This window comes from Archocentrus centrarchus, chromosome 5, assembly GCF_007364275.1.
Source record: "Archocentrus centrarchus isolate MPI-CPG fArcCen1 chromosome 5, fArcCen1, whole genome shotgun sequence".
NCBI lineage: Eukaryota > Metazoa > Chordata > Actinopteri > Cichliformes > Cichlidae > Archocentrus > Archocentrus centrarchus.
This window is the reverse complement of record NC_044350.1, coordinates 23,779,005-23,805,131: the sequence shown is the minus strand read 5'-3', so window position 1 is coordinate 23,805,131 and position 26,127 is coordinate 23,779,005. Positions and strand designations below refer to the sequence as shown.

General features: G+C 39.9%; 1 protein-coding gene across 1 annotated transcript; it reads left to right on the top strand.

The window, feature by feature from the left end:
* The first annotated feature begins 15,550 nt into the window (after positions 1 to 15,550).
* On the top strand, positions 15,551 to 25,689 carry LOC115780322 (dual specificity protein phosphatase 7). Its single transcript, XM_030729453.1, has 4 exons — positions 15,551 to 15,846; positions 16,018 to 16,455; positions 18,078 to 18,506; positions 21,379 to 25,689. The coding sequence occupies exons 2-4, from the start codon at positions 16,047 to 16,049 to the stop codon at positions 21,693 to 21,695; spliced, it is 1,155 nt and encodes a 384-aa protein (XP_030585313.1). The 5' UTR covers positions 15,551 to 15,846; positions 16,018 to 16,046; the 3' UTR covers positions 21,696 to 25,689.
* Positions 25,690 to 26,127: the final 438 nt, after the last annotated feature.

Sequence of the window (26,127 nt, the reverse complement as noted above, 5' to 3'; positions counted from 1 at the left end):
AAGGTTTGGACCAAATGTTAAAATTTGCAATGCACTTGAATTATTTTGCTCATCAATAAATGATGCAGTATAGCCTTTACTGTGAATTCCTTTATTTATTTTTATGACTTAGTTCAGGTGTTAGTATATTTAGAGTTAAATCTCAAGAAATAATATAAGTAGGGGTCTTCGGCCCAGTGGCATCTCAAAATTTTCAAATCTGGCCCAGAAGAAAAAGTAATTGAATAGGCCTGGTCTAGACTAACTTATTTTCAGAACTTTTTATTGGTTCTATAGTTCTATTGTACAGTCACTTTGTTAGGTACGCACGTTAATGGAAATATCTAATCAGCCATTCACATGGTAGCAACTCTGTGTTTTTAGGCATGTAGACATGGTGAATATGACCTGCTTAAGTTCAAACTGAGCATCAGAATGGGGAAGAAAGGTGATTTAAGTGACTCTGAATGTGGCATGGTTGCTGGTGCCAGATGGGCTTTTCTGAGTGTTTCAAAAACCACTGGCCTAGTGGAATGTTTTCCCCACAGCCATATCTAGGATTTACAGCGAATGGCCTAAAAAAGAGAAAATATATAGTGAGTGGCAGTTCTCTGTGGTGAGAATGCCTTGCTGCACAGGTTCACCCAAACTGGACAATAGGAGATTGGAAAAATGTCACCTGGACTGATGACTCTCAATCTCTACTTCGTTACGATGGTAGGGTCCGAATTTGGCATAATCCACATAAAAGCATGGTTCCATCCTGCCTTGTATCAATGGTTCAGACTGGTGGTGGTGTAATGGTGTGGGGATACATATTGAACCAAACAGGCATCATTTAAATGCCACAGCCTACCTGAGTATTGTTGCTGACTATGTCCATCCCTTTATGACCACAATGTACCCATCTGCTGATATCTGCTTCCGGCAGGATAATGAACCCTGTCACAAAGCTCAAATAATCTCAGACTGGTTTCTTAAACATGACACGAAGTTAAAAGTCTAAAGTGAGTCTAAAAGAAAGTTGTGTAACATAAGCTCAGATTAGATATTATCCTGTAAGCGTGCATGAAAAAAATAATGAGGAAGCTTTTATTAAAAGTTTGAAAAATCTTCCTGGATTTTTAGAGAAGTTCTATCCACTTGTATTTTCATGCATTCCAGGAGTTCATTGTGTGCTCATATGCAATGAGTGCTTCATAGATAATAAAAAGTAATCGTGACATAGAGCCGCAAAACATTTGCAGTGACCTGTTTAACCTTAAGTCACGTAATGGTATCAGCTAAAGTCTGATTCAAATTTGTGTCATTATTTCACACTATGATGTCAGTGTTATGCTTAATCTGCATTTCTTGAACTGGAGATCCAGGTTTTTTTGTTTGTTTGTTTGGAGGGGGGCTTTTTGTATTTATGAGGTAAGCTCATATAGCTCATTTTTAATAATATTTATATAACAGTTTTAGTAATGAAATCATTTATGTGTTCTTAAAATTACTCTAATCTGGTGTTGGTGTTTGGTCAGCTCCTCTCAGTCTGGAACACATTGAGCTAAAACAGACGGGAGGAAAGTGAAACTGTGGAACAGATCGTTAGGGTGTCATTTGGTCACCTTTGACCATCTGTCTTTATGGCCCTGCCTCTGAGATGTCAGAGTGATATAATGGGGTGAGGCTGAAGGTGTGTGTGTGTGTGTGTGTGTGTGTGTGCAAAAGGGAGAGAGGCAGGGAATTGTGGACTGAGTTAACATACGATGAGTCACCTCTCATCTGCTTTTATAGTCTAGGAAGGTATAGTGTGTTTGCTCTGCAGGTTGATTAGATACAGTAGGCAGGGTTACAGAACAAGGTTAAAAAGATGTAAATGTTCAAATAAAGAGGTTCATTGTTGCTTTTGTTATGTTGACTCAGTGATTTATTAAATACTTACTAAAACACAGAACAAAACCAGTGTGTTTTCTGGAACTGATCCAAACTGTGAGAGCAGCAGTGTGATTTTGAGGACCGGTTGGGTGACTCAGTTTATGGGTGGAAATACTTCTGTTAACTCTTTGATGGTCAAAATGTCTGTCCACTCCTGTAAGGTTTGTAGGGCTTTTATTTTTTGCAATCAGCAAAACTGCAGCCCTTCTGAAGCGTTTTTGTGTTAGCCCACGAGATTTCCCACCTTACTGTGATAACTCTACTTTTTAAAAATTCTATACAAATACTTTGTAGAAGCAAAACTGTGCAAAAGTATGAGGCTCTTAGAGTATGTTTTCAAAAATACAATGCCAGATTCATTATTCAACTTCATATAAAATGCAGTAAACAGATAAAACTCAGTGGACTTCATTCTAAAAACACTGCGTACAAACTTGATGCACAAACTCATTCATTTTTCTACTTGAATTTATTCATACTCTACAAATAAATTTGGAACTTCTTTAGACCATATATGCAATAAATGATGAAGCCTCGACTGTGTTAGAAAATTTACTCGCACATCTTTGATACTGCTACTAATAACAATAGTAATCACGGTATTATTATTATTATCATTATTATTGTTATTATTTATAGTCTTCCAAAACACCAGAAGTCAAAAATGCTCAGAATTAGAATTAAATACATAAAAATGAGGTATTAAATTATGCTTAAAGAACACAAAACACTAAGTAAAATTTGGAGACTTTAAAAAATTTTAAGTGTATTCTCATAGGCACCTTATCATTAAAATATCCTTTCTAGATATTGTCACACAGTATAATTTCTTGGCACCATGGATGCTGGAGCATAGGGATGTTTTTGAAATAAGTGCTGTGAGTTTCTGTCATTTGGTCACTTGCTCCATGTCCATCTGTTTTCTGCTCACTCTTATGGTAGTATTATTAGAAAGCACTGCATCAATTTTCATTGTTATGCAGATGATACTCAGCTTTACCTATCAATGAAGCCAGATGACACACATCAATTAGTTAAACTGCAGGAATGTCTTAAAGACATTAAGGCCTGGATGACCTCTAATTTCCTGCTTCTAAATTCAGATAAAACTGAAATTCTTGTTCTCGGCCCCACAAATCTTAGAAACATGGTGTCTAACCAGATACTTACTCTGGATGGCATTACTTTGGCCTCCAGTAACACTGTGAGAAATCTTGGAGTCATTTTTGACCAGGATATGTCCTTCAATGCACATATTAAACAAATATGTAGGACTGCTTTTTTGCATTTGCGCAATATTTCTAAAATTAGAAACATCCTTTTTTGATATTTTGCTTAATTGGAGGGGAAGGCGAAATGTCAAAAAAGTAACTTAAAGGGCCAAATTGTGTGTTATTTTTTACATCAATTCGTCGACTGGAAGTAGGGGGTGGGGCTGGAAGCGGCCTGCAGGCCGAGTTTGGGCACCCCTGCTCTACACTCTGCATTTAGTCATTGGTTATTATTAATCTCTGTCTCTCTTCCACAGCATGTCTTTCTCTCCCCTCAGCCCCAACCTGTCACAGCAGATGACTGCCCCTCCCTGAGCCTGGTTCTGCTGGAGGTTTCTTCCTGTTAAAAGGGAGTTTTTCCTTCCCACTGTCACCAAGTGCTGCTCATAGGGGGTTGTTTTGACTGTTGGGTTTTCTCTGTATTATTGTAGGGTCTTTACCCACAATACAAAGCGCCTTGAGGCGACAGTTTGTTGTGATTTGGCACTATATAAATAAAATTGAATTGAATTGAATTGAATTGGTCTCTTTTTCACATCAACTGATATTAACACTTCTTTTTTACGTAAGCCACAGTAAGTGTCTCAAGGGAAATGATATTCAGCATCTCTGTTATTTCAGGCTTAGTGTCATATTTTTTTTTAAGAAAAAGAAAACGTTATCATTCTTTGGGAAATACTTAGGAAAGCTAGGCTTTTTCTGGCTTCCTCTTCAGACACTATTGTTTCAGTTTCTTAAGACATTCTTCTTTTTTTTGCCTTTGTGGTGCGGGCTTCTCTCTTACAACATTGTCATTGCTTTCTCCACTTCACTTCCAGGTAAACTTTCTTCCTTAGAAAAATGGAGACTTGGCAGATGTGCAGAACCTCTGGGTTTACAATAAGTCTAATTCACTAACGTATCCATGGTGGTAAGAACAAGGCTGGCAGCTGCGCACATTTCATGAGTCTGATTGTAATTTTGTATTTTTTTTTTTTTTTTTTTTTTTTTTTTTTACCAGTGTAAGAACATTTCTATGCACACATTAATGAATGATGCCCAATGTAATCTGTATTTGGTACAACCACCATCTGCCTTCTTATCCTGCACATTGGTCCACTTAGCACATAGATTGTTGTAATTTGGATAACTTTGTTGGAGAACAGGCTCATGTAGTCTTAGACTGACCCCATGACGTTGGAGTCAGGGCTCTGTGGTTGCTATACCATCTTTTACAGGACTCCTTAAACTTAAAGATAGTTTTTCATGACTCCAGCTGTATGTTTGCCATTGTTCTCATGCTGCTGACTGAATCTGGGACAAATTGTAGACTGCATTAGAAATAGACTGGCATCTACATTGTGGTTTTGTAGTCTCACTGCTCAAAGAGCTTAGACTACAACATATACACCCATTAGCACATGCATTCATATAGCTTTATTCTATACACATTCACAGTCTTAGCCGATTTAGAATAATCAATTAACCTAAAATGTCTTTGGTAAGACAGAACATGCAAACATATGTGATGGTATTTTGTGATAGTCTTCTTACAAAATAGTGCTCTTTTGAGGCAAATCAAAGCGGCTTAATGCTACGGCCTACGGAAAAGACTGAAAAGAAAGGTTGGAAACTACGGCATAACAAAAATTATTGCATCTGTGTGCAGTGAACTTGCAATCTCATTGCCTTTGAAATGGCTGCTTCAAAGACAGGGACCAGGTCTGCAACCATTCACAGTTAGTTGCTGTCTTCAAGGTGTCTTTGGTGTATCAAGATAAAATGGCAATAAGCTGAAGTCAGTCCGCTGTCAGTTTGCCACTGAATGGGGACAAATGACAATTGTATGCAATCTGTTGCATGCTATCTCTGATAATACTTCAATTAATTGGAATAAAACTGCAAATCTCCTGCGATCTGCTTCCATCTACATACACAGAAATTCACTTCAAACCAAAATTCAAAATCCAGCCAGAACTCCATAGATCTGAAATAGATCTATGCATCACACAATTGATGTAGATAGTTGCAAAGACCCATATTGTAGATGAGTTGCGACACAGACTGATTCAAACCGACTGCAAAGTGTCTGTGTTTATAAATTAGACAATGATTATTTGCAAGGTCCGAGTCGGACCATAATTGTTTGGCCTCAGGTTGCCTCCCACAGGGTGACCATTTCAATCACCTTGCAGCCAACAGTGACCAGTTGGTTACTGCAAATACTTGCAATCAGTTTTGGACAGCAAAAACGTCAATGCAATCACCAGGCAACCACCAAGCTTTCCCAGTCGGGTTGCTGTCCTATTGTTAATCTAATGTGACTAAGTCATAAAGAGGCAATGTAAAAATCAACAACAACAAAAAAGCGATGGATGGGTGTGTAGTGTATCAGGTTTTTAATTCTTTTTAAATTACTTTTTTTTTCTAACAAAATGTAATAGATTCCACAGGGACTTTCTTTCATTACAAAGTTAACATAATGACACAAGATGACGACTGCAAGCCGATATTCCTTTAAACTAAGCCTAACATCAGTGTTCTTGTCTGCCAGTAGATGTACTTAAAAATGAATTCTCTTCCTGGATTGATAACTGTATAACTAAATAAATAGGTTTATTGCTGGAAATGCAATAACCATCAAGCTGCTGGCACATCCACTTCCACAGTACATAAAACATTACATAATGTAGTCTTGTCAGTTTTGTATCTGTCTGATATTCTAATTATGAATGCCTGTCTTGTGCATATGCTTTTCATTTCCTCCTGAAAACCTAACTTTAAAGTTATAAACCAGTAATCATTAACTATTCCAATCACAGCGCCTGTAAAGATTCGATTACTGTATAGCACCAAAGTACAGAGCAACTGAAAAGAGACAGACACGACTCCTTAATACATTTTCCAGGCCTGTTTTTATCTGTAGACAACCTGTGTGTTTGGGGGGGAAGGAAACAGCAGAGGAAATGCCACTGCTAGCATGGGAGAGGGGTGGCCATCTCACTCCATCACTGAGGTGAGTGGGTTTAAACCACAGACTACCTAAAGAGACCTCAAACAGAAACAAAAGCTGCATTTTAGGGCCAAGTTGGTGTTTTTGGTGTCTTTAGGAACAAAGAGAGCGAACATTATCATCATCATCATCATCATCGTGTACATGCAACCCAGGGCAAGAGAAAAAAAAAAACAATAGATTTTATCAGGGATGCACTACAAATCTTTATAATAACAATGAATTACATCCTTAAGTGCAATTCATACTTGAGAACATGACGTTTAAATCTGAGGTTGTTACATGAACTTTTCTGAACACCGAATACAGCCCAGAGTAATTTTCCAGTTCATGAGAAGATTTTCTGCTTTGGAAATCATCATTTTAATACTATTTAATACTGCCCTCTTTGCTGTTCATATTTATTCAATTAATTTTGTTGTTTCTGAGACTTCTATATCATCACTGTGAAGTTTTTTTTCCCCCCCAAAAAACTAAATAAATTGCACAAAAATACTGGATGTAGCAAAAATGGTACAAATTAAAACTCATATATGCAAATTGACATTTATTTATTTATTTTTCAGAATGTTCAATAAACATTCCAGTTTAAAAAAAATTGTATTTTCTGGCAATTATTTCAGGCTTTACAGGGTTAAAGTTGCACCATGATTGGAATTGTCCTGGCAGCTATTGTGCATATTGTCCAATTTTTAATATTAAATTAAAACAGTTTTTGGACATTTGTGCTAACGGTGTCTAAGCTAGGTCTCCGGGTGAAAGTTACCAGTGCAATTTAAGGGCAAATAGTAACCTGAGGCAGCCCACAACCTGCCAGTGAAAACACAGTTGCTGAAGATGCGTACCAATTTCTGAGCAAATTGAATTTTAATTTCAGAAATAGACGATCCATCATTTTATGAAACTTCTATATAGGAGCAGATTTTCAGGGCAGAGTTTTGCTTTTGATGCATTTTGAAAGGATGTAGAAATGCACAGTCATTCTTCCCGAAGGACAAAAACTGCTCCTCACCTGTTTTGTTTCTGTGAATCCCAGCTAAGACAACACTTCACCTCTCAAGTTTTGTCACACAATGGGATTTATATTTGTCCTTGTTTTTTTGTTTTTTTTAGATCCTGCATGGATTTGTGTAATATTTTCAGTAAGTGGCTTTTCTATCTATCCAACAACATCTATTTTCTTCTGCTTATAGTACTTCATACAGATGTGTCAAATAATATGAATCACAGGCCAGCTTTGGATTTTAAAATGGGACTGTGCACTCATCTCAACACTATGTTTCAGAAAATTGCATTACCATGCTGGAGAATAGATTCAAATGGAGTTAAGGGCTCTCCAATCTGGCAATCTGTTTTTGAATTTGTGGCTTGAACATATATATATATATATATATATATATATATATATATATATATATATATATATATATATATATATATATATATATATATATATGTTTTGAAATGATAAAGCTTATTAAATCCCCTGCAGCAGCTGTGTGTGAATGAATGTAGTTTTCCAAAAGTGCATGGTGGTGACATACACAGGAGGTATTATGTAACAGAAAATATGTGTATATAACAAATATGAAACCCCTGTGCTTTCCAGTATGGCAGATTAAAGGCTGTTGATGCATGCATGAGCAAGCAGTTTCCCAATGGTGAGTTAAGCTTCCAGTGAGCCTTGTCATTGTGGCACACATCACATCAAAGTCCCTACATAAACATATTGTGCAGTTCATTCTGTCTTTGTACCTTTACATCTGTCTCAGTCATCTTCTAAGTGCAAGCACTGAGCAAAAGTAAAACAGTTCACTTAAACTAATCCAAAGTCTAAAACTAACTCTGAAAAAAAGATTTTAGTTAACTGAAAAAGTTACTTAATTAATTAAAACTAGAACTTAGAATAAACAGTCAGCCTGAAGGGGAATTAGTGCATGTGGTTATTGAGAATGGGATATCTATGTGACTGTTCTGAACTTCCTTAAATCTTTAAACTAATACAAAGTAAACTTAAAACAGTAAAAACTAAACTGAAACCATAAAAAAAGGCCCACTATGGACACAAGCCAAATTTTAACTGAAGTGAGAACAAAAATTTAAAACCAAATACAATTTAAAAAAGAAAAAGAAAAAAATATGATTTAAAAACTATAAAACTACTGTAACTCTTGTCCCGAGTCACTAAATTGAAGTGGGACAGCGTCAGATGGGGGGGGGGTTTGCGTGCTTTTGAACACTTATCTGGTTTAAGCTGCATTCAAATTAAAATCTGATGACCGTTTTGTAGGTTCTTTGCATACATTGCTAAATCTGCTCAAACCACACCCACACAGTAGATCAAGTTCAGTTTTGACTGTTAAAATCATAAAAGTGAAACTAAATTGTTTTGTCTACACTTCAGCCAACACAACTGCTCTGTAAACCTTTGTCATGTATTCTACTTTAAGAATCAGGATCCAAAAATTACTGATCTGTTTTTCTTGAATCTCAGCAATCTGTCACAGGTGGCTGATGGTTGCTGTTGTAAGTCTGTTTCAGGATGGTAATTCCACTTGGGCATAAGTGGCCTCCTAAACTTCCCTCCATTGTTTACTCTGTCAAAATTGCATCCTTTACTAGAATTGCATCTTTTACTAGAATGCAGTCAACTCAGGTATGACATCACTTCCAGCTTTGAGATCCAAATTCAAAGGTAAAAAGCAAAGAGCAGAAATACCTGGGACACCCCGTTGCCTTTTAAAACTGAAGAAGCCTCTGCTGAAAGGTGAAATGTCTTCAGCAACATAAAAAGACTGCCAAGACCTGGATGACTGAGACACTACACAGACAAGAATTGATACTGATGTATGGACATGTGATAACTCAGAGGAAATTTCTTTAATAATCATGCTAGACCAGTTTTAAAAGCCAGGAAAACAACAGCAAGATGCAGTATTGCCAAAGTTAATTTTACTACACCTCCGCACCAGGATCGACAAACTGGTGCGGAGGTCTAGCTCTGTGTTGGGATGTCCTCTGGAGTCTGTGATGGTGGTGGGTGAGAGGAGGATGTTAGCAAAGCTGACATCCATCATGAACAACCCCCATCACCCTCTTCATGAGACCGTGGGTGAACTGAGCAGCTCCTTCAGTCAGAGACTGAAACATCCTCGCTGCAGGAAGGAGCGCTTTCGCAGGTCATTCATCCCAACAGTAGTTAGACTGTATAACACATCATAATGTCTTGAGTCACTTGGACACTTTACCTACACTGCCATCACTTTATCCATACAGTCAGATACATTTTATTTATTACACTCACCCATATAATGCATACCGTGTATGCTGTGTACCTTACCGGCTACAAATGTATATAATATTTTGATATCTGTATATAGTGTTTGACGTGTGTGTATATGTGTGTATATGTAAATATATATATATATATATATATATTTATGTATATAGTGCTTATGTATATGTGTATAGTTTTTTGCTATTTTATTTTATTCTATTGAATTTTAGTTTTAGTTTTTAGTTTAGTTATTTGTTCTTACTCATCCTTTTCATTTTTTCTCTGTATTGAGCTGCTGTAATGCACAAATTTCCCCGTTGTGGGATCATTAAAGTTTTATCTTATCTCTTATCTTCTTAAAAGGACTCTGATGTGCTTCTGGCACAGTGCGACATGCAATTAACTGATCTGAAACAGATCATCTTTCTGCATTCCCATTTAGTTGAGTTTCTACAACAAATTATAGCCTCCGTTAGAGATTCATAATGAGTAAAGTTCCAGATTATAGTACTATAATTATCAAAATAAATGATGATAGCTTTGTTTACTATTGGAAAGCAGTTTGTAGACAAACAAAAACGCACGCAGTGCAGCTCCACACTCGCTCAGAGACCCTGTTGTCCATGAAGAGAGTGGAAACACAAGAGCCCTAAAGTTTGTGTGTGTGTATGCAAGTGTTTGTGTTTTGTTAGTGAGTGAGTGTGTGTTTGTGTGTAAGTTACTGGGGGGGGATAAAGAGTCATTGTCTGCAGCTGGTGCATCCCCCACTCCTCCTCTCTGCAGCTGTGAGGAAATCAAACGCTCCTCTTTTCCCCCTCTCTGCCTCTGTCACAACCTGCTGATGCCTTATTAGGTCATTCATGGTGAAACGTAGTGATGGTTTGTTTAGTGTAGCAGGTACACCAATGAGAGATGGAAGATTGTCCTACATGACACCTCCATGAAACCTTGTGTCAATAAGAGCAACAAAATGCACCACATCCATCTTTGTGCTATTTACAGTCAGCAGTTATTAATGGTGCTAATGATTGGGCATAAGAGGATTAGTAAATTTATTAACTGCCAAAAAATATTAATGTACAAATGTTTGGGGCACAAATGCAATTACAGTGCACGATATAAGTGACTACTCGTGTGCAATATGTCTTAAATTCCAGAGTTATTTCACCTAAGCTGAACAGTACTTACTTGAGATTCAAATCTTTATTTATTTATTTTTTAAATAATTAACACATTCACATATTTTTGGATGACAGTCCTCAGCATGGAAGATACCAATTGGGGCATAAATTTCAGGAGGGACCTTCTGCTGGAGAGACCTCCTTCTGCAGTTTCTATCACTCTACATTTCTCATTTAAATACTCCCAAGGTGTCCTTTTGGATTCAAGTCAAGCAACATACTTGTCCAGGTCATAGTTTTTACCTTTTTTCTTCTTTTGAAACTGCTGTCTGTGCTTTGGATTCCTGTTAAGATGGAATTAGTTTTAATTTTATCAGGCCTCAGGAGACTGGGAGTTATCTTGTCAGCCAGTATTTTTGGTAAATCCAAAAGCATTCAGAATTAAACTGGCACATTTGTGATGGCAGGAGAGATTGGAGCTACTGGAGACAACCCACACAAGCACCGGGAGAACATGCTAACTACGCACAGAGGGGTCCTGTCCTAGTCAGGATTCAAACCCAGGACTCACTTGCTGTAATGGAACAGAGCCATGTTATCTCCCTAACACCTTTTAAACTCATACAGCCATGTATTATTATACTCCGCTCTCCATCCTTTACTGTCAGGACTACATATTTACTGTGATAGTCCAGGTCACGCTCAAGCCAAACATGCTACACCCCATCTGATCAGAGAATGTGTGTCCATCATTCATCAGGTTTCTTGACTTTAGCATACTCTAGTTTTGGTGTTTTGTGCCAAAGAGGAAGAAGTTGTTCTTCTGTATTTTTTTTCTTACTAAACTAAAATACACACAGAGACACACACTATATTGCCAAAAGTATTCCTTCACATGCATATGAACTTGATTGAATTCCCAATCTTAATTCATAGGATTTAATATGATGTTGGCCCACCCTTTGCAGCTATTAGAGCTTCAACTCTTCTGGGAAGGCTTTCCACAAGGTTTAGAAGTGTGTTTATGGTAAATTTTGACTGTTCTTTCAGAAGTGCATATATGAGGTCAGACACTGATGTTGGACGAGAAGGCCTGTCTCACAGTCTTTGCTCTAATTCATCCCAAAGGTATTCTATCGGGTTGAGGTCAGGACTCTGTGCAAGCCAGTCAAGCTCCACATCAAACTCACTCATCCATGTCTATATGGACCTTGCTTTGTGCACTGATGCACAAGTTAGGATCATGAAATTGTCCAAAATGTCTTGGTATGCTGAAGCATTGAGATTTCCTTTCACTGGAACTAAGGGGCAGAGCCCAACTCTTGAAAAACAACCCCACACCATAATCCCCCCTCCACCAAACTTTACACCTGGGACGGTGCAGTCAGACAAGTACCGTTCTCCTGGCAACCACCAAACCACCATCAGATTGCCAGATGGAAATGCATAATTTGTCGCTCCAGAGAAAACGTGCAGTTGCAGGGATGCAGCTGCTCGGCCATGAAAGCCCATTCCACAAAATTCTCTACACACTGTTCTTAAGATAATCCGAAGGCAGTTTTTGGAGGTCTGTAGCAATCGACTCTGCAGAAAGTTGGTGACTGTGCACCGACTCTGCTGACCACACACTGCCATTTTACGTGGCCTATAACTTCGTGGCCAGGTTGCTGTTGTTCACAATTGCTACCACTTTGTTATGATATCACTAACAGTTGACTGTGGAATATTTAATAGTGAGGAAAGTTCATGACTGGACTTGTCACACAGGTAGCATCCCATCATGGTACCACGCTGGAATTCACTGAGCTCCTGAGAGCAACCCGTTCTTTCACAAATGTTTGTAGAAGCAGTCTGCATGCCTAGGTGAAGAAGAAGCCTTGAGAATCAAGGCAACATGAAGGGAAGTTAGTCAACTATCAGAACTGCAGAAAGGTGTGATGAAGAGAGGGGTGCCTAAGAAGTACAATAAGCTGTCCATACCTGAGCCCTTAGAAACTGCAAATCAAAAATTAACAGCCTTGGGTAATCACTTGAAGATAGCTCGAAGCCAGGAGAATAAACCAGATGCTCTCCATTGAACCATCCAAGGTGTACTCTCAGTGAAAGGGAACAGTATGAGAATATTCCCCCCCCTAGCCAAGGCTGGAGACAGAGCAATACCAGAAAAGCATATGGGAGAAGGATGCAATACATAACAACAATGTTCAGTGGCTAGTGGATTTTAGGACAGACCACAGCAACCTCCCTGAACAGGATCCAGTCACCATCACAGTGGCTGACATCCAAGAAAGTTGGACAGCACCAGGCCCTGACATGATTCACACCTGCTGGCTAAATAAGATAACTGCACTCCATGAGCACCTGGCAAGACCTGGCAAGACAAATGGCTTAGACACACCTGGAATGGCTAAGCAAAGGCCGGAAATTCCTGATCCTAAGGATCCTCAGGAGGGGGCTAGTCCCATCCAACAGCCAATAACCTACCTCAGCACAACATGGAAGCGCTCATCAGGCATCATAGTACCTAATACCAGCACCCTGAGACTGTACGCTAAGCAGAAGGAAGGAGGCTGAGGACTAGTGAGTGTCAGAACCACTATCCTGGATGAAACAACAAAGATCCACGAGTACATCAGGAAGATGGCCACAAAGGATCATATGCTTAGTGAGTACCTCAGGCAGCAGAAACCTGAAAAAGATGAGGAGAAAGTACAGGAACCATTGTGAAAGGACAGGCTCCCGCACGGCATGTACCACCAGCAGATAGAAGAAGTGGCTGATAGCAAAATAATCCTACCGATGGGCTGGACAAAGCTGCGCTGAAAGACAGCACGGAGGCACTGATCATGGCAGCACAGGAACAAGTTCTAAGTACAGGATCGATAGAGGCTGGGGTCTACCACACCAGGCAAGACCCCAAGTGCAGGCTGTGCAGAGATGCCCCTGAGACAATCCAGCACATAACAGCAGGGTGCAAGATGCTAGCAGGCAGGGCATACATGGAACGCCATAACCAAGTGGCTGGCATAGTGTACAGGAACATCTGTGCCAAGTATGACCTAGAAGTCCCGAGGTCAAAAGAGGATATGGCCCCAAGGGTGGTAGAGAATGACCGAGCTAAGATCGTGTGGGTCTGCCAGATACAGACAGACAAATTGGTGGTGGCTAACCAGCCGGACATTGTAGTGGTGGACAAGCAGAGGAAGAAAGCCTTAGTGATAGATGTTGCAATACCAAGTGATGGCAACATCAAGAACAAGGAACACGAGAAGCTAGAGAAATACCAAGGGCTGAGAGAAGAGCTAGAGAGGATGTGGAAGATGAAGGTAACAGTGGTCCCTGTGGTAAACGGAACACTCAGGGCAGTGATCCCCAAACTGAGAAAATGGCTCCAGCAGATTCCTGGAACAACATCTGAGACCTCTGTCCAGAGGAGTGCAGGCCGAGAAACCGCTAAGATACTGCGCAGGTCCCTGAAGCTACCAGGTGGTGGAGGACCTGAGCTCACAGGACAAAGACCACCCGCAGGGCGAGTGGGGGATATATATATATATATATATATATATATATATATATATATATATATATATTCTACAGCCAATTTAGAATTCCCAGTTAATTTAACATGCATGTCTTTGGAAGGAACCCCGGGAAAGCATGGTGGTATCCACCACACTGGAACAGGTTTTTACTATCAAATATGATTAGTCTTATTTGTTTAGTGAGTAAAGTCAACTTTCTGTTAGTAATGTATCAAAAAATTTATTACATAAACTAGTGGAGATGCACAGAGTGAGTGGACTACGTAAGGTGTTGTGGAGACCAGAGAAAAAATGATGGTGGGACCACCATTGATGGTGGGAGTCACTACTTGGGCATGAGGCCCATAAGTCTGAGTCGTGGTGATTTATCAAAATACTGAGTGCCTTGAGTTTATTAAATGAACAGGATAAGGACCCAAGAACCTGAATCAGTCAGTCAGTCAGTCAGTCAGTCAGTCAGAATACTTTATTGATCCCAAAGGGAAATTACTACTGTTACAGCTGCAACCGTTTCATTTAAACGAGTAAACCTAAAACACAATAACATACACTAAAGGCATAAAAGTATAAAGACTAAAGAGATATTTTGACTATATACACATCTAAATCTATACACATATGAAAATTGTGAGTGCAAAAATTTTTAAATAGGTGTCATTATATATATATGCACAGTCCTTTTTTGTACAATGTATAAAATATCACTCAGTTATAGCTCCACATAGAGGCATAATTTCACTCAAATAAAGACTTTTAGTAACATTGACCACAAGTTAAAAGTTCTTTTTTCTACTGTTTACTGAACATAGTGTCTCTTCCTTTAGAGATAACATAAATGTCAGATAAGTATTTATACAGCAAATATGGAAGCATTGCTGCCACGTGCCAGCCATCTAAAATCAAGCACTTCTGTGACTGCCTAATTTATTGATTGAAGCTTTATCTTCAAATCTGATACCAAAACGTAATGATCAGTTTATTTTTACAGTCCAGTACAACAGGCCTGCCAGTAAAATAGGTAGAGTGGGTAAGTAGAGTGTTTTTTTGTTTGTTTTTAAGGAAAACACTCGGTGAATAGGTCAGGAATGAACGTTTAATCCCTAAAACATCATTCATGGTTCAACAGAGAAGGATTGTTAAAGTTTACATTTACAACTAAACTCCTAAAACGCAAAAAAAAAAAAAAATGCTGCTCTAACAGACTCAAAGGATGCAGGTTTCCACGAGCGGAAGAGGCATACATGTAGAAATCGAAGTGGGACTTTAATTTGTAGATTTCTCGCCCTAAGTCGGCCTCTTTTTATTCAAACTTAGAGTATAGGCTGCAGAGTATCAATGAATGGATAGTATGTTGTGAAACTACACTGAGCGCCTGTGAATCTCCAGCAGCTCTGCGCCTTTAAATCTCTGCGCTCCTCCCTCTCCTCAGTGACAAGCCCGCAGAGCCTCTTTAACGCATCCAGTGGAAATGACAAACCAGAGGCGCTCCACGGGCCAAGCATGTCCGATAATAACAATAATCATGGGCTTTAGCATCATCAGCTCATCCTAAGCTCACATCCCGAGACAGTAACGAGGCTTATTTGGGCCATTTTGTCGGTCTGCGGACGCCTCAAAGTTGGAGCGAGCTCACCAAATGGACGTCGATGGACTGGAATGAAATCTCCACTTCAATCGGACTGAAGGAAGGAGGGAAAGAAACCTCTGCATGTTCAAGTTTCCTGCTCCCACTAGAGGGGCATCGGTGCGTGTGTGTTGGATGTGTGTGCGCGCGTGTGGAAGTGTGTGTTGGGTGCGTTGCGCCCGCAGGAACAGCAGCAGGAGCAGCGGCGGCGGTGGCCGCGGGAAGGGAAGTTTAGCGCCGTGATTTTTATTTTTTTTTTCTCTATTCTGTTGTGTTGTTCTCATGTCACAGCAGGGGACAGGAAGATTAACGTTTCACTGATGAAAATTAATCATCTGTGGGGATGCTCTGTGATCGTGACTATGATGATGATGTCGAGTAAGAGCGTGGAGTGGCTGCAGGAGGAGCTGGAGTCCGGGGCCAGCTCTCTGCTGCTACTGGACTGCAGACCCCATGAGCTATACGAGTCCTCGCACATCGAGTCGGCCATCAACCTGGCCATCCCGGGCCTCATGCTCCGGAGGTTGAAGAAGGGCAACCTCCCCATCCGCTCCATCATCCCCAACAACGAGGACAAGGAGAAATTTGTTAAGAGGTGCAAGACGGACGTAGTGGTGCTCTACGACGAGGCGACTTCGGAGCGGCAGGAGTCCGGGCTGGGGAGCTCCGTGCTGGGGCTGCTCCTGCAGAAGCTCCGGGACGACGGCTGTAAGGCTTTTTATCTAGAGGGTAAGATCAGATTGCTTTAAATCTGAAGGTTTGATTGTGTGTTGTTGTGCCTTTAATTCATGCAAGTGCCTTTAATTCATAAAAGTGTCACACTGTTTCCTGTCAAACGTGAGTGCGGCAAATTGCTTGATTTCGCTCTCGTTTGATTAACTTAGGCATTCCCAGATGAACTAGATGAGTGTTCTGGTAGTGTCACTCACCACAGTCCCAAAAAGAAGTCAGTGTAAATCTCACTGGGGTATTTATCCCACCTGGGATGCTGCAATTAAACGCCACATTAAGTGTATTTGGTGTATGTTTTGGGGGATTGTGGCATCCCTGGAACAGATCTTGTGTGTGCGCGTTAAGGCAGATTTTATCTGGTGGAGTCACATAGCTAAGCTGCAGAAGGCCACTCCTATCAGTAGCCTATAAAACATTATTGCATTAATAAAGTGTTTGTAGGGGTATTTAGGGGTCACAATGTGGCGCCACTTCAAATAAATCCAGCTGTTATCATCTGTCTGCACACTAAAGTTTATCAGGAATGAATGAGGCCGCCATAGTTTTGCATAATAAAATAAACTGTTACTGTTAAAACGTCAAACAGTGTGCAACAAATCAGATGCGGTCAGAATGAAGATGTTCGACAGATGTTTCCTACTTCCGATCTAAATTGTCGCTTTAGACTTTTATTCGTAAAGTGGAAATTATTTTCAAAAGAAAAGCATAAACAAAGCCTCGTACTCTAAGTGCAGAAAGAACTTTCAAATACAGCGTGTTTTCAATTAAACGCTGCAAGTACGGCCCCGCCATGTTGTGTTCCTTCAGGAAAAGACAAGCGGTTTTTTTTTTTTCATGAATGAACGGAGAAACGAGGACACGACGGCGCGCTACGAATAGTCCCACAAAAAAAAAACAAGCCGACGTTGTCTAAAAAGACACGAAACGCGATGAAATAAGTTATGGCAGCGATAATAGATTGGTGTTTTAGCCACAGAGACAAATCTTTGATGGGAGTCACAACCTGAGCTGCCATTCACAAAAAGTCCGCTGAGCTGTGTAGTGTTGCTGCGGAGCTAACTGTCCTGCTCTGCTGCTGATTCTCCGCAGGGCTCAGCTTTTCTCAATGGAGGCACATCTGTCCAGCCTGCTTTTTCTCGTTCAAACTGACGTAAATACCACGTTATTATCCTTTAACTGTCAGCCAAATGCATGACAAAGACGTGCGTGAAAAGATGCCAATGGAAAGAATAGCAGCATTTTCACACAAACTCAAAATATCAGATACATTTCAGGTTTAATAATACCTTTGACATTTTCATTTTTCTGAACATTAAAGCTAGCGTAATTAAAAAGGCGTGTAAAGTGGTTTTATTCGGGTATCCTCTTCTACACCTTTTCTGTTCACCATGTTAAGTCTTCATTTAGGCAATTTCAGTAGCAATCTTTTTATCCTTTCCATTATTATTTTTTTCAAGTTATATTTCCTTGTATAAAGGGTCATTTCTTCTTATTCAGGGTCATATTTAATTACACATACTCATACTGCCTTTGGTTATGTACATTTTTAACCCACCCCCCAGTGAAATTGCTTCCTTGGCTTTACCCAAACATGTTTTTCATCTTTTTGTCATGCTTAGGTGGCTTCAACAAGTTCCAGTCAGAGTACCCAGAGCACTGCGAGACCAATTTGGATTGCTCCTGTCCCAGCAGCTCCCCACCAGCCTCCGTCCTTGGTCTTGGAGGACTCCGCATCAGCTCCGACTGCTCAGATGGGGAATCGGACCGCGAGCCGGGGAGCGCCACAGAGTCGGAGGGGAGTCCGCTCCCCAACAACCAGCCAGCGTTCCCCGTCCAGATCCTGCCCTACCTTTACCTGGGCTGTGCCAAAGACTCCACCAACCTGGATGTGCTCAGCAAATACAATATCAAGTACATCCTTAACGTGACGCCCAACCTGCCCAACATGTTTGAACACGAAGGGGACTTCAAGTACAAACAGATTCCCATCTCCGATCACTGGAGCCAAAACCTCTCTCAGTTTTTCCCCGAGGCCATTTCCTTCATTGGTGAGTGGCAGTGGAGAATGCAGTTATGTCAGATATATATCAGTTTATTTAGAACACGTTTTTGGTCACAGCAGGGTAGCAGTTTTTATTATCAGTCAGTGTGCTGATAATTTTCTTGAGTTGAGCCCAAGATCTCATATTAAGAGGGATTTATTGTCAATCATGCCAAAATCTACATATTAGATTGTTTGATAGTTATAAAGCAGTTAAAGGCATAGAACAAAGCACTGTATGAATGTGTGTGAACGGATGAATGTGGCTTGCTGTTAAAAAAAAGAAAGAAAAGAGCACTTTGAGAGCTCAATTAGAGTTACAAAAGTGCTATATAAATACTAGTCCATTCAGTGCTGTTATTATCTGCACTTTGTTAGTCACTTTGGCTGCCTTTATTCAAGATTTTAATCACAAGCCATGCATATAAATTGCTTCTTAGGAAATAGTTTTAAACGGATGTAGTGTGGTTTTGCTAAGCCTGCATTTCACTGTGACTGATAAAACAGGAATTTGAAATCACAGAATGAAAAGGCAATGCTGTGAATAAAACATGGAAACGGATTCTTCGAGAATGAGGTCACGCTGAAGATAGATTTTTTTTTTTTTTTTTTAGTCTTCATCTTGTCCCATTTCCAGTGTTTCCCATCATTCCCGTCATTCCTTCTCACTCAATTCCTAGAGAATGAGTGAATTCCCTCTCGAATGAGTCAGTGCCAGAGTCTTCATGCATGTCTTAGATTGTCCAGACAACTGACTCTTGTCCTTTTGTTTCTTTAAAGTAATGATTCACGGTAGGTGGGAGGAAGTGAGACATATTCCAGAGCCAGAGGTCGTGGCAGATTTGGGTCATGCTGATGTTAAATGGAGCTGGCTGTAATAAGCAGGGATTACACCAGATCTTTTTGGAAACAACAAGGTTATGGGTGAAGGAGCTGCACGCATGACTTCAGACTGCGCTGCTGAAAGTTGTAGTTCCTTAAATACCTAAAATTAGTGTTTGAGCATGTTTTTCCTTTTCTGAATGCAAGAATATAGAGAGGGAAGGATTTAAAGTTTCTGACATAACTGTAAGCTTCTTACATTGTTGTGTGTCCAAAGAACGAGTAAAGTGCGGTAATGCTGCTCAGTCTACAAATCAATTCAAGCAGATTAACTACGGGTTACTTATTTGACTTCTGAAGCTTGTAGAGTTGGGTTTTTTGATACATCAGGATTTCTGCCCCTTTCTTCATTGTGGAAAGTGAGCACACATCACATATAAATTTAATTTGGCATCGCCTTGGCAGCCTGAGCTCATGAGCCAACTGACCCCAATCCTACAACAAGAGACTCAGGCAGAGAGAGAGATGAAAGAGAGAGGGAGAGAAGAAAGGAAGGAAAGGAGCACTTAACTCTCACTCTAATGGCCTGTAGAGATGCAAGTGCAAGGGCTCGAAACTGATAGGTGGATGGATGTAGCCGGTTAATAATGTAAGATGCTTTTTCTATTCAGGTTTTTCTACGGACCAGAGCTAGAAAGCAGAATGAAATATGACATTCTGCCGTCAGTGACAGAGCTCATTCTGCATTGAAAATCTAGTAATTTCAGTATGATATGCAGGGTTTTTTTGAAAGACGCTTGTAAATTTTTATTCTTATCGTTCTTGCTGCTTGTTTTATTGATTTTCAGTGCAGTTATATCACAGTCCTACATTCTACACTCAGGGTGCATGTAATGGCCAATAGGTTTAGTGAATACTATGGTGGTTATTTACACAGTAAGCCTTCAATCAAATTAATAATTTTTTAAAAATTGTGTAGTATCATTTATCTGTTCTTATTGGACCAACAGTTCAACATTATCCATCCGTTTCCTTAAATTCTAATCTAGCTGCAGTTGGTAGGTGACTGGAGGCTATCCCAGCTGTCACAGGGTGAGAGGCAGGGTAAAAGCTGGAAAACCCATCATGTGTAGACACCCTTCAGTCCCACATCTATGGCTAATTTAGAATGAGCAAATAATCTAGCATGCATGTCTTTGGAGCGTGGGAGGATGTCAGAGTACCAGTGGAAAAAGCAAGGGAGACCGTGCAAATCAGCAGATTTGAACCCAAAGGTAAAAAATTCAATCACAGTGGCATAAAATGATAAAAGTCAGTCACACTTGTGCATTTAATGCCATAAAAGTATCTCAAAATAGCTGCAGATTATTTTAATGACTTTGAGATGGACTGTGTCAGTTCTCTCTCTGATTATATGGTGCTGTTCAAACTTTCTAAATTTCCAAATGAAAGTGGCATGGGGCGGCTTCCACTGCAGTATGACCCTGTATTAGGCAGGTTCTGTTACTTGCTGATCTAGTAGAAATAATGCCAAGTGAACATTTGAACCTTCTCAAGTCCCGGAGCTCTCCGATGAGTGAAAGCCTGTCTGAGGTTCACTTGTTTCACTGTCACACTCACCTCTTTTGCTATCTTTTCCCTCCTCTGACAACAAACTTTGAACATTAATAATTTGGCTTTATTTGGAAAGGGGTGCAAACCCAGTGTGCTAGAAAAAATTAAGCACAGTACACAGTAAAATAATTTTACCTAATAATAATAACATAATTACTTTTCTATTTTATTTTACATATTTATATTAATACTCATAAAAATGTCATTTACTTTCACAGTTTCAGTCACTGACCTTTAGACTGGTGTTAAATGAAACTACACATACATCTGACTAATTATGTTTTATACAGTTTCATATAAGCTTTTCTTTCTGAGTCATTGACACATTTAATTCTCAGTATTAAGAATGAAACACTGGTTTTCACAATGACCATTTCTCTCATGCTCTCTGCTCTTGTGTTCTCATTTATGTTCTCATCTCCTTGCCCCCCCCCCCTCCTCAGACGAGGCACGCTCCAAAAAGTGCGGCATACTGGTCCACTGTCTGGCCGGGATCAGCCGCTCCGTCACTGTCACCGTGGCTTACCTGATGCAGAAGCTCAACCTGTCGCTCAACGACGCCTACGACTTTGTCAAGCGGAAAAAATCAAACATCTCCCCGAACTTCAACTTCATGGGCCAGCTCCTTGACTTTGAGCGGACACTGGGTCTCAACAGCCCCTGCGACAACCACTCGACCTCGCCGACGCACGACCAGCTCTTCTTCACCACGCCAACCAATCACAACGTGTTTCAACTGGACACGCTAGAGTCCACATGAAAATGAGACTTGCGTCTGTCCCCATTACAACATGTGGGGGGGGGATCATGGTGGTGTTGTTACCATGTCAACAAGTGGCTGCACTGCAGGAGAGCAGCCAGTTTCAATGAATGTTTTAGCCTCCTGAGGCTCGTTGTCTGAGAGCCTGGCCACGGAGCAGCGTTGAAGCGACAGGAGGAGTCACAGATGCCACGTTAAAGGGAATGGGGAGGTTTTTTTTTTTTTAACCCGGAGAGGGATACTGTTGGTTAACAAAGCTGTTCTCCCTTATCAACTTGTAAACGAAGAACAAGGGAGATTTAACTGAGATATTAAATGATCACAGCAGGACAGACAGCTTCATACAAAGATAGGAACATGGAGAATCTATAGTGCTTGATTTATAAGATGACTGCATCCTCTTCGTCTATCTGTCTCGGCTCTCGAGCCGAGGTGACTGGTGCCAAGTGGAAAAGCTGGGATTTATTCATAGGAAATCTCACTCTACTGAATGTAGAGTTTTTAAAAACCAAGGAATTAACACACACGCACGCACACACAAACACACAGATATAAACAAAGTATGTATGTTTGTACTGTGTGTAATGTATGTATGTTAACGTACATAGCAGAAAATGTATGGGCAGTCCTTAACAAATTCAGTATGTCTATATGCATTTTTGTATATTTTTATGTACATTTACGCACAGATCTATACCTTATAAATCTTATCTTTGTCCAAAAAGTAATCCAATCCAGTAATGGCTTAAGAGATTGTAAAATTAAAGTGGAATGGGTGTTGAGATGGTTCTTTTTTTTTTTTTTTTTTTAAGTTTTGTTTCTCTTTAGGTTTGTATGACCTAATGCAGTTTGCACAGTGGTGTAGCCATTGACTTGTTGGCACTTGGAACCGGTGCTGGAAGCAGTCAGATAAAGAGACATTCAGAGAAGAGGAGTGGAGAGAGGAGAGGCCAGTCCCAGGCTGCGACGAGTCCTGACAGCTGCACGGTGCAGTAGGGGGGGAGCAAAAACTGGGCCCTGAGCAGAGGACCAAGGATAGGGGTTAAAACAAGCAGCGGGCTAGAAGTAGCATGCCCTACTTCCAGGGTTAGGAGTTGAATCACGGCTGGAGGTGGGAGAAGTTACTTTTGCGTGTATGACGTTTGGCCAACTCTTTTCGAGCGCATTTCCCAGTTCTTTCTTCCTTCCCCGTATGACTGTTCATCCAGTTGTTTGTCAGCTGTTCTGGATATTTTAATAATTTGTTTTATTAAAATATCTCTTTCCTCCAAGTCAGTTTCTTGGCCTATGTTAGCCTCCTTCAAGAGAGACTTGCCAAAAAGTATTTGAGGTCAGGGGACTTTACCTTGTGGTCTGTGTTTGGATTCTGGTGTTGTGGACCGGGACTGGCCTCAGCTAGACTACACTTACTTAAGCAGTTTCATGTCCCTTAATTGCATTGGAGGAAATTGAGAAGGAAGGTCTTTCTAAAAAGGGATCACCCATTGTGTCAAAGAAAGCTTTGTCTGAGTTGATTCACCCTTAAGCCTTGGGTATATTATTAAAAGAAATATATATTAAACACAAATGAATATCCTACATAGAGCAAATATTAAACAGATCTTTATTATTTTGTATACCAGAGCATGCTGTGGTGCTGTATGCTCTCTAACAGTAAACTCAACCACGGGTTGGATGATACTTCACCAGGTGGAGCGACATAATGAGGACCGTTTTATTTAACTGCTGTTGCTGCTGATCACAGCGGCACACAGCATGTAGTCGAAGTGTTTTCTGAGACAGTGTCCACATCTGTAGCACTTGAACAAACCTGCAGCGATTTTCAGAAAGACTCCAAATAATACCATGCTAATTGGACTTGTAGGTGCGCTGGGCCTCATGAAAGAACATTTTCTTCTTCTTGCACAAATGTGTTAGAATTGCACAGCTGAGCCCGATGAACACCACCTATTAATCAGAAAGTCTGCTCCTTAACGTTGAAACCCCGAAAAGTTTATTTTTCTGTTCCAGCTTTCATGTACAAAAATGTTACTAGCAGGGGAAACACAAAGGGTCACACTGCAGAGATTAAAGTCTTGCTTTCTGAAATCGGCAGAAAAAAACTGTAACAAATTTAGCAACGTGAGTAATTACAATCCCTGAAAAACAAACTAACAAAAAAACTACAGAGAAATAACCTGCTATTTGCAGCTGTAATCAGAGAGCTGAATGCTCACAAAAAAACAAAAACATCTTGCTAAAGCAAAGCAAGTCCAGGTGGTGTTCTGTGCCAGGTGTAATGGGGGATATGTTTAGCTTGACAATGACCAGTATAGAGATGCTGAGGCAGCCGCTCTTAGGAAACAGCAACCGCAAAAACTGGAAACTATGTTCTCCCTTAAGGTGATAAAATGAATATACAACCTTAGGGTTAACTCAAAGATGCCGAGTTTGCTGATTGATCCGGCGCACTGGCGAGTTATAATAAATAATTTGGTTTTCACATGAGGTCCAGCATTCACAGTAAAACTGAGGAAATTTGTCTTCGAAGTCGAGATGTGGACGTTTGTCTAGACAGAAACTATGAACGGGGTTTTCTGCGAGCACAGCAACTGAATCTGGAGAGGGTTGGTTTTAGCTGGCCTTATATAATCTTTCTAACTTGTTTCTAATGCTGACTGTTCAATACTCTTTGTATCTCACCTTAGAAAAAAAAAATTGTGTGGAAAAAAAAAAAGTTTGTTATCTGTTATCTGAGTAAGAACACGGTAATAACAGACTGCAAGCTGTCTTTTTACCTTAACGGGTCACACGAGGTCCTCTTTGTTACTCTGCAATATATCAAAACACCTTTTTTTTGCAGTATTTTGTAGATCTAAGACCTCAACATTTTTAAATTTTCTTCTTTTTGTACTATATCTATTCTATGTAATTACACAAGATCCAGCTTGATTATGGCTTATGGACTGAAGTAACATTTCTCCTGGGGTGTCCAGTACCAACCTGAAAGACTCACTAACATACACATTTAAAGACAAACACACACACACACACACACACACACACACACACACACACACACACACACACACACACACACACTGCTCCACACAGCCAGAGCTGTGGTTCAGCATGCCAGTTATGTTTCACAATAGGCCGTCACACCAACCTGGCTTGAATAATTACAAGGTGTTGTTCCGTCTTGGTTTTGATATAATGTGCTCTATGCTATTCCTGTGGCCTTTCAATATTAATATACTGTATATCTCAGTATATATGTTATGAATTTATATGCAAAATTTCCTCTCCTGTTTTAGCGTCAGAGATGAAAATAATACTACCATGCTTGAATGGACTTTCCTTGTCTGGAGTCATATCCCACTTACAATAGGAAAAACACAGAGGACTTGATCACTTGCACCCTGGGATTGAAATATATTTCAGAACAGAGCTTTTCTATTTAAAAAGATACGATTGATTTCAAGCTGCTTTCTTGTGATTTTTTTTTTTTTTTCTGTGTGTGTCTTTGTAACAATGAAAGAGGAATTAAGTGTTTTTCTCTGTTTGTAAATTTGCCAGATCACGGGAACGGCCGTTTCTGTGTCCTTAAACTTGTAGCTACATCTTGGTGAGATTTTGCTCTGGAGAGAAAGGTGTGAATGAGCGAGAGGAGAGGAGAGGCGTGAAATACAAAGTGAAAGAAAAAGTGAATGATTAAAAATGTTACCTCAGTGAGGAAATTTTCAGGGATTTTTTGACAATGCATCTTGCATCGTGTTACAGCTTCAAAGTCACGTTGAATAGCTGTTTTGTATTGTGCTGTAAACAGTTTTTTAAAAAAAAAAAAAAGATGCAATCTGTCTGTGTATAAAAACAAAGGGTGTGTTACCTGGGGCAGTTTCACCTTTCTATCTACTGAAGGAAATGCGATTGACCCTACGTATTGTACAGTATATGGAATCAACACAAGACATGTTTATACCGCAAATAAATATTGAAATATTTTTTTCTTTAACATGCTTCCTCCTTATTTCTGACCACCAATCTATGCTGGAAATGACGTGAATTATAGTGAATGAAGAACTAGTTTTACTTATTGATGGCTTACAAGACACTTGTTGGGTTTTTTTGTTTGGTTTTTCTTTTTTTGGTATTAAGGAATCAGCATGAAGCATTAAAGTATATTATAATCTAAGTCCGCGGTTGGTGATTGGGTTTTTCCCAGGTTTTTTTTTTTACTGGTTCAGTCTCTATAAATTTCGGAAATGAACACTGAAAAAATTATCAGAAAATCTCTTGAAACTGGTAGTACAAAGCGCATATTCACTTTAAACAAGACTTTTTCAGACGGTTTCCCAGTCGTGGATTAAGCATGGTCCTAGACTAAAAGGAAAAAGTCAATGAAGACCACAATAGGAAAAAGTATTTAGTCCAGGATTAGACATAATCCCTG

Excerpts from the sequence above, each read along its gene's own strand:
- LOC115780322 (XM_030729453.1), top strand. The coding sequence starts at position 16,047 with ATGAAAATTAATCATCTGTGGGGATGCTCTGTGATCGTGACTATGATG. Across the intron at positions 16,456-18,077 it reads TAAGGCTTTTTATCTAGAGG|GTGGCTTCAACAAGTTCCAG; the intron begins GTAAGATCAGAT and ends TGTCATGCTTAG. Across the intron at positions 18,507-21,378 it reads CGAGGCCATTTCCTTCATTG|ACGAGGCACGCTCCAAAAAG; the intron begins GTGAGTGGCAGT and ends CCCCCTCCTCAG.